This window comes from Dermacentor variabilis, chromosome 6 (genome assembly GCF_050947875.1).
Source record: "Dermacentor variabilis isolate Ectoservices chromosome 6, ASM5094787v1, whole genome shotgun sequence".
Classification (NCBI taxonomy): domain Eukaryota; kingdom Metazoa; phylum Arthropoda; class Arachnida; order Ixodida; family Ixodidae; genus Dermacentor; species Dermacentor variabilis.
In genome coordinates, this window is record NC_134573.1 from 109,599,619 (window position 1) to 109,608,702 (window position 9,084).

A 9,084-nucleotide genomic window follows, 5' to 3' on the forward strand; every position below is an offset into this window, starting at 1 on the left:
GTGCTGAATATCAGGTCATAGCCACTACGAAGTTCAAAGCAGCAATTTTGTGAAGACACCTGCTCATAGTCGTTTGAAACTGGTCTATCTGTGCTAGGACGAACGTTGGTAGCCATTGAATCTGGCAAGAAATATACAGCTAGCCGATGATTAGGCATGCACAAAAATGCACTAAATTAATTCAGTCTTCGCAAGTGACGTATTCTGTTCCTCAACAAAAAAATACGAAGAGGAGGTGCTGAATTTCGTGGCACATTGAGAATGACGTGAATCAGCATGTGATTAAGGGAAATATACCGGGGGTAAAGAAAGTGTCTCACGTTCTTTTGTACGAGGCGCCAGAAAGTTCAAAATATGCGAGACAGCTGCAGCAAAAGTTCCCTGGACTATCTGCTTGACATCTCAACGGCAAAAAGTGTCCATATTCCAGAGCACTGTGAAGCCGCGCAAAAAAAAAAAAAAAGAAGAAACATGCGGATAAAGATACGGTGATTTACGATATGATGGTTGGACTATCTGCTTGACATCTCAACGGCAAAAAGTGTCCATATTCCAGAGCACTGTGAAGTGAAAAAAGCCGCGCAAAAAAAAAAAGAAACATGCGGATAAAGATACGGTGATTTACGATATGATGGTTACTCTAAAGGATCAACTATTCACATCCATAAAATAAAAGAAAAAGTCTGATAGGAAAAAAGCGCGCCCAAAATATATTACTTTGATGCTCTAAGGATATATAAAAACCACGGATTCTTAGCGCGTTCTAACACATGTCGGTCTGCACGGCTTGCTCTCTTTTCTCTACGACAGGTGGCGCAACAATCAACGCACCACGTGCACGGTTAAAGATTTCGGACGACTGAGCAACGTCTTCCAGCGTTGCCGGCGTGGCTGCCACCGAAGATGGAGGCGTACGAAAAGAGAAAGTTACTAAAGGCGAAGCCACGTGCCTGCTGGCACTTATCATCGACCCCATCACTTCACTGCTCGCTTCAATCGAGGTGACGCTCCCAGGCGTAGGACTGCTGCCGTGGACATCGTCTTCATCGACGGCCCGTCGTTGTGATTCGTCCACAGCGAACGGGTGGTCGTCGAGAGGAACCATCCCCTTATCACTACGCTTCTTTCTGGAGGGCGAGGTGGCTGTAGGCTTAAGGGGCGCAGCACCGCTTTCAAACGCGGGGCTACCGCCGCGCCGCCAGTGGCTGCCGAAAGCGATGCTTCTACCCTTACTGCGTCGCTCATGTTGCTTGTGTTTCTTCGCATTTTCGCGGGAAGGCTTTGCGGCAATCGCCGCTTCGCCAGCAGGCGATGGTAGGGGCGTTTCGGCGGCCACCACAACTGCCGTCTTCGCAACGTCATTTTCCGAGTGGGTCGGCGACGAATTGCGGGAAGCGTTGCGGTTCAATTCGCCAACGGGCGCCTGCGGTGCTTCAACCGACTGCGTCTTGGCAACGTCTGTCTGCGAGCGGTTCCCGGATGCGCCAAGGGACGGAACTGCGAGTGACGGCTGGCGCGTTCCACCGAGCCTCCAGCGCGCGGTTCCGAAGATGGACGCGAGCGTGGCCGCCTGAATGGCGTCGAAGCTCGCCGGCCCCGTGGCCGACGGGCTGTCTTCGTCCGAGCGTACGCCGTCGACACGCGTCGACTGTAGGATGTTCGGTGGCGACACAGAGCACACGTAGGAAGGCCTCTTGAAGGTTGGACCGGGCACCAATCGCAGCGCAACCCCGTCGTTGAGCGAACTCATTGTGGGCGTGACGACGACCCCTCGCTTCGGCTTTCGATGCTGCGTGGATGCGGTCTCGACGTGCATGCGCCTGCGCAAGGTACAAGTAGGAGGCCTGAGATAGAGAGTTTTAGATGCAGGGTACGCAAGGGCCTCCGCAAGGTACAAGGAGGAGCGCCGAGAATAGGGAGTCTTAGATGAAGGGGACACAAGCGTTGGGCCCCCTAGCGCTTGGGGCTACAGTACTGCGCATGCGCAAAGGGGTCTGGGCATGCGCACTACCGCGGCCCCAAGCGCTAGGGGGCCCCAGCGCTTGCGTCCCACTAATCTAAAGCTCTCTAATAAGGAGAAAATGCGAAGCGTTGAGGAACCGAAACCATAGCGTGGTAATTGAGCTGCGTGTATAATAATGGTCTGCAGCTGTGTGTTTATCGGCACCGATGTTACAAAGACAATTTAAAGCGCTCTAAGTACGTGAACGGCACGGAGAAAGAAAGGCGTGGACAAGAGGGGCTCACATGTGTGTTAATTGTAGGTGTATTTACTGTTCTCCATTTATCAGGCAGTGAAGCAAGAAGCACGGGCTGAAATTTTAAAATCAAAGGTGTCCACTCAACAAAAAAAAAAAGGCTAAAATTAAAGTTGAATTTTGGGGGTTTTACGTGCCAACGCTACAACAATCTGTCTATGAGGTACGCCGTAGCGGGAGACTTCGGATACCGCCTGGGGCTCTTTAGCGTGCACCCAGTGCACGAGAATTTTTCAATTCCACCCCTATCGAAATGGCAAGGCCGCGGCCGGGATCGAATGCCGGAAAGGATGGAAGTTATCTGGTATAATCAAGTTAATGTTACGTTAAACAACACAGTTCCTATTCAGGATTAAGTGAACAAGTATCAATTTCTTAACTTCCTTATCCCTTCGGAAAATGTGTCACTAGCTACTATCTATTTAGCGGCAACACACAAGGAACCTAGGTGTCCGATGTATTATTTTCGGCATAGAGTCTACCGCAGTCGGCGCATCTATGTCAGAGTGTTTTTAGAAAGAGGGAATCTGAACGCTATTCGCCAGGCGTATAAAAATAAGCTAAAGGGCCTAGAATGAAGATCGAGATATCAGAGTGTTTTAGAAATAGGGAACCTGAACGCTATTCGCCAGGCGTACAAAATAAGCTAAAGGGCCTAGAATGAAGATCGAGTTTCTTTGTTTTGTGTGAAAGCAATGCTGCTGGAGTATGCTAGCCATAAGACTATAGTCACGTGGGCAGGACGGTGCATAAAGTAGGCACGGTGGCCTAGAGCCTGACTAAACTGTAAATTCTTTACTGGGTGAACTTGGGACATTATGTTATGGCGCTTGATCGCGTACAGACCTAAGATCGAGGCGTAAACGCGAGAAATGGGACATCCGCTTCGCCACCAGAAACCAGGTATAAGGCACTTCAGTCGTTACATTATTGCAGTGGACCTGGGATATAACATAATGTTCGGAACGGGGGTTCGTGATGCCACACGTCGAAACGTCGAAAAAGCGTCCCACATCGTGGCCGCTCCAGGATGGCTAATCGAGGGATTCGCAGATGCTCGCTCAGTTACCATACGTAGCAATTACAAAGTGTGGATATGAGTAAACCTATGAGCTCTACGTGCACGGTGCCTACCTTCGCGAAACTCTCAATTTACCGTGAATGAAGTCACAAAAAAAAGTTTTTTTTCGTCCTGATGGCCTGTTTAGTACGAAAGTGAGCTTCGTGTATGCTAACGAGGAAACTCGATCTACTATGGTTTCCCTGAGTTCATTATGAAAGATACACGATACTGTGACCGCTATGGATGCATGTTGTGATAGTGACACTTGCACCATTCACAACCTGCAGGTCGAGGACATACGAAACGAGTGACACAAGTGACCTCAAAGTCCTTCACCCTGACGTGTAATATGGACAGCAGAGTCGTGCAAGTTCGCATAATCGCAGCCCAACTTCCATATAAACTGTTTTACTCGAGCAGTCGAATTTTCGCAGTTTCGTGTAGTTAAACCATACACATTAGAATTTGCCCGCATACAATGCAACCGCTGACACACCAATTTAAAGCGTTGCCCTCATAATATATCACTTACCAATATTTGCTTAAGACATTTCTTTCGCAAAGGCTCTATTTGATGCGCGCGCATTAACATTCACATCCATATAAACTACAATGTGTCTTCCCCTATTTTCACGAATTTCATATAGGCGGCAGTCATATTATCGCGCAGTACAGGTAGCTAAATTCCACACCATTCGTAAAACGCTCGAGGTGGGCGAATATCAGATATACAAATCGAATACGAATAGTAAGTAACAAATATCGAATCGTGTATTGAATAGCCAAACACAGACGCAATCCACAGCAGGATTATTAGACACAGCAGGATTACTTATTCCAGTATAATTAGGTGTCGCGTATACACTGACTACGCCTGCAGTGTAAGTCAGCTAACTATATCCCATAATAATGATCAGTTTTGAACACAAGATTGCTAATTTGTTATTGACTCCGCAAATAACCCTGTCGACCACATTTAGAGCCTGGTTGGAAACAAGCTCCCTACGATGTGTGCCTGCTGTATGAGTAGCTTTCTAGAAGCGACAAATAAAGAGTTGCTGAAAGAAGTTACGAAGTCAGGTGAAGACAAGAAAAAAAAAACGGTCAAGGGGGACTTACGGGTTGTATACACATGTGAAAGGGTTAGTTACAAGCAAAACAACGGTGGTTGTAACGCAAAATACGGACATAAAACTGCTACACGACTACACTGCCAAAAACAATAAATGACAGAATATAAACATTAGACACGGGTTCTCATGTAGGCTTCCGCCAAAAAAGCTGAGACAGGGCTCGCATTGACCATTTTTGTTTCTGCATTTCATCGGTAACTTTGGTCGTTCTTTAACTTCTGATAATTTGCGATACATTATTTAGGAAACACAACAGTTGTTGCGAAATATTTGGTATTTTTTTAATATTGGGAAATAGCGAGTAGTTCCTCTTTGAATAAGAATATGAATTATTAATGTGAAATGTTCAATTCGTATTAGACACTTCCAATAATAGCCCTTCCCTATAAAACACCTTTAGCTCTGCATAAGAAATTTGTTAAAAACACCACACTTAAAAGGGCCCCTCACCAGGTCTGGCGATATTGAGCTGACAAGTGCAGAGCATACAATGCGCGCTAACGATCGTTTCTGCTACGTATCACACCGCTACGCGCCGCGGAAAGCTCTGAAATTTCAAACCGAACGCCATTTGATCTTCTCGCGGCCGCCGCGCTTCAAGCAGGATGGTGACGTACACGGGCTAGTGCGCCTACGTACTTGTGTTTGTGCTGTGACGTCGACGGCTCGTAGTGACGCGTGACTTCTAGAATTATTCAAGGCAAAATCTGTTATTTGTGTAATCTCTTGCTTGAATACACGAATTAAAGCGTAGGGAAATAATAAAACATACAAAGTGAATGTCTACGTGTTTTTGTTTTACTTAGCACCGCACTTCCGTTTCGTCTGCTCGTTGCCACGTCGTGCAGTCGCGCGCGCGGACACCGAAATTATGTCATTTTCTACCATGTTCCAGCGCGGCATTATGCTCTGACATCCGCTTGTGTCTGTCTCAGTATTCGTGTAGCACAGCTTTATACCGCTAGTCATGTGTCCTCGTGCACAGCGCGCAAAATCGGGCGCTGCGCGTAACGAGACAATCGTAACAGCTTGCGCGCAACGCCGTCAGCGGAAGTGCGCCGCGCCGCAAAAAAGCGATGAGAAAAAAAAAATGAAAGCGGGGCCCGTGACACATTCGTCACGTGAGCGGTGGGTTGGGAGAACTCATGGAAGTAATTTCGCTTGCGCAGGCTAGACAGGGCAAGCGGAGAGAGGGTGTTCCTTGGCAGTGGCGCTCGCCTCCTGAAACCAGGGGTTCGCGGCACTGAAATATTTCTACCTCGGCTATTAATGAACCGATTTGAAAAATTTTTGCGGCAGAACGCTCCCTAGAGGACACGTAACAACTTGCAGCTTATAACCGAAATTTGCTATGCGGCCTGATGAGGGGCCCTTTAACCGAAACACTGTTAACCTTTACTACACATCACACGCTGCTCCTTATTTCCGCCATACATGATGGAGGTGCCTCGTTGAATCCACCGAGGACATTGAGTAAACCTCATTAAGCGCATTAAATTAAGAAAAATCAAATAGGTGTCTTGTAATTTCTGCAACACTCATACTTAACTTAATAACATAATCGCCATTTTCACCGAATGGAAACTTATCTATATGGCCGTTATCTGCATTCTCCGAATGCAGATAACGGCCACATAAGCTTTCGAGCACTTGCCTAGAGTTTAACATGGCTGAATATAACTTGTAACATGCGTTTCATTTCCCCAAAATAGAAACTTAGTGAATGATCCGGTTCTCCCAGAACAACGTGAAAATACCCATATAACGTTTCTGAGCGATTATAGTTGCAGTAGCGGCTTCACAGTAAAAAATTTCAGAAATAATAGGTAAGTCGGCACAGTAAGTAATACCACGGCGAAAACGGAAAGAGATACAGTGCCCTGGTCCACAGAGAGATATTCATTTCCGGTAGTGACGCTACGGCTAAAAGTTGTGACTGCGGGTAAAAGTCGTGACACCTGAAAAATCAAACAAATCAAAACAAAGGCGCAAGTAATACGGTGCCCTCACTGTGTGTCACTAATCTTCGTCTGAGCCATCTGCGATGTAGAGGCGTGGGACAGGTTTCTGGTAGAAGTCCTGTATTCGCGCGGAGCCAATGTGGAGGACGATGGCCGCACTGACGACAAAGAAGCACTCGAGCTGAATATGGCGTCCATAGGCGCATCGAAGACGCTGTCGCTGGCGGCCTCCGACAGCAGGCCCAGGTAGCCCACGAAACAATACACCAGGACGACGACCTACGCGCAAAGCGCGAGTCTCAAATGAATGGTGCCCCAAGTTAATGCGGATATTCGGGCGACACCCAATTAAGATGCGCATGTCCTGTCGCATGCGTCAAGGAATGGGGTGCCTCCACTCATCACATCGACATATCTTCGGTCCCATTGCAAGGATATCCGTGTTAGACATTCCAAAATATTTATGGAATATCCGCAATGACATTTTTCTTGACAGGCATACGAGTGATATATCTATTGCGTGCTCAAACATTCTCGCATAACTAAATGAAAACTAAATGTGACGGTAATTGTTCTGCCTTTGTTGCAAGCATGCGAAAATAATCAACGATATGTCCTCGGAGATTTCATTGTAAACTCTGACGGATTTTACACACGTGCCTTCTGAATTATCAGAGCGCAAGTACACATCCCAACATGCACTTTCCCCTCAGGCAACACCTGGCGCGCTCGCGGTCCCGTACTCCTGCTGTGCACTGTCGAGGCGCGCTTGTGACGTGGCGTCGCAGCTATTGGGAATTTAGGCCGCTACGTACGCAGTAGTCTTCAGAAGAGTTTAGGCTTGGGCTGGTTGGTAATACATAGTTACACTGGAAGTATAGCGCGGGAAGGACGATCGACAAAGACAAGCCAAAACAAACGATAAGTTAGCGCTTGTCCTGTCTTGTCTTTGTCGATCGTCGTTCCCGCGCTATGCTTCCAGTTTAACATAGCAGTAGGCCAGCTTTTCCGCTCAGTGAGACATCTGACGCTTTCGCATCAATATTCATAAGAGCATGAGCGCAGGACTCACCCTGATGAAAGCTACTGTCGTGAAGACAGCCAGCGGAGTCCAAAAGTGAACGTGTCCTTCAGCCTGAAATGACAATGAGGAGCTTAAGCTTAATTTATTTGCAATCTGAAGGCGCGCTCCCATTGCGCTATAATTTAGGACAAGAAGAACTGTTTCCGCTTTCTTCAAGTGAGAAGCAAGTTTATTAGTGATGAGGAGACTTGTGACAAGTGAAATTGTCAGATTGCGAAATTCTGCGAAATAGAGACAGAAGCTCCAAAGATTGCTTTCTGTTCTTTCCTTCCAGTCATTTCTCTGGAATGTCGGTGTGGTTGCTACTTGCTCTGTGTTTCTCGAGCTACCGAACTGCTGATGCTTGTGTAATGCGAAATAAAGTTATGTCATGTTTCTGAAATTGATGGAAGAAAAAGAACTGCGCAGGTCTTTTCTCGTGTTATGAAATTCTTCGCAAAACATTTTTGATGAATTCTTGCCATGAACTTTCGTCTAAGGCCTGAAATTCAAGGTAAAAAGGATCTGTCTGCACAACAGTTCGTTTGTCTGATCCCCTGTGAAACTGTGACCACTTCTGAAAAGATGTGTCGTCGGCAATTGCTGTTCTGACGAAGATAACTCTCGTCGAAAGGTCGGCTGCAGTGATATTCCTTGTTCACTGACTTTTGATCACTTGAAGCTGTAAACTTTTGTCTTTATTGGATTGAACTGCTGGACTTGGATTTCTGGCTTCCTTGGAGCAAGAATTCTTTTTCTGTATTTGAACATGGCAGGCAAAAACACGTATTAGGAAGTTCGCAGATGAGGCAGTTATTGGGAGCCTCAGTTGAAGGCTGCGGTGGTCCCTCTTTGACCTGTGCCTTATTCGGGGTATATGATGAATGACGGACTTGTGTTTAACGTCTTACATCAGTCCCAGTTCTGGGGACCTGCCTCGGGGGTGCGCTGCAGCGCCCTATCGAGAACTTATACAGAGTAGTGCTTTTAGGCAGCCGAACGCCAGGTCCATCAATGATGGTGTACTATTTATTCGATAAGTGCGAGATTTAGAGAAACAACTTCAAATCAAATCAAATCAAATCAGTTTATTTTCATCTCAAGAATGAGGGAGATAATTGGTGAATATACGTTGCTGGTGTAGCAGTATTGAACATCGCTGCTTCTCTTCAGCATAATAGGAGCCTTTCGTATAGAATGAGAAAAATAAGAAAGAAAAATGGCCTTCAACTAGCCTTTTAAATTCAAGCTTCATTTTTTATTGGCCCTTTGTAGGGATGCTGTTTACGACATGATACAAGGGTGTTGTAGGCTGACTCACCTCCAAGCCTATCAGGGCACCTGGCGTGACGTTGGCTTCAGGTGTTTCGTTTGTGTTGCCCTTTCGAGCATAGGGTCGAACCTGTTGATAACAGTAAAACGATAAGGCATTTTGAATAGTTGAACATACTTATTCTCAATTTTCTTTCTTAGTTGATGAAGCGATGGCGTGCTTAAATGCAAATAACCGAAATTCAGAGAGTGTAAAGAATGAGGAGGCAATACCGTGCTTGCAGTCCGCAGAATGTTGGAAATGATCATGCTCTTTTCGACTACGTGCACGAAC

At 46.4% G+C, this 9,084-nt stretch overlaps 1 protein-coding gene and 1 long non-coding RNA gene across 2 annotated transcripts; both read right to left on the minus strand.

The window, feature by feature from the left end:
* Positions 1-609: 609 nt before the first annotated feature.
* Positions 610-6,611, minus strand: LOC142584312 (uncharacterized). Its single transcript, XM_075694459.1, has 2 exons — positions 6,465-6,611; positions 610-1,820 (listed from the first exon to the last, which is right to left on the minus strand). Exons 1-2 carry the CDS (start codon positions 6,491-6,493, stop codon positions 764-766), a joined length of 1,086 nt encoding a protein of 361 aa, XP_075550574.1. The 5' UTR covers positions 6,494-6,611; the 3' UTR covers positions 610-763.
* On the minus strand, positions 6,606-8,883 carry LOC142584313 (uncharacterized). The gene is made up of 3 exons (XR_012828754.1): positions 8,800-8,883; positions 7,488-7,550; positions 6,606-6,694 (listed from the first exon to the last, which is right to left on the minus strand). It is a non-coding gene; the product is annotated as an uncharacterized LOC142584313 (long non-coding RNA).
* Between the last annotated feature and the right edge of the window lie 201 nt (positions 8,884-9,084).

Excerpts from the sequence above, each read along its gene's own strand:
- LOC142584312 (XM_075694459.1), bottom strand. The coding sequence starts at position 6,493 with ATGGCTCAGACGAAGATTAGTGACACACA. Across the intron at positions 1,821-6,464 it reads ACGAAGATTAGTGACACACA|GCGCATGCACGTCGAGACCG; the intron begins GTGAGGGCACCG and ends TACCTTGCGCAG.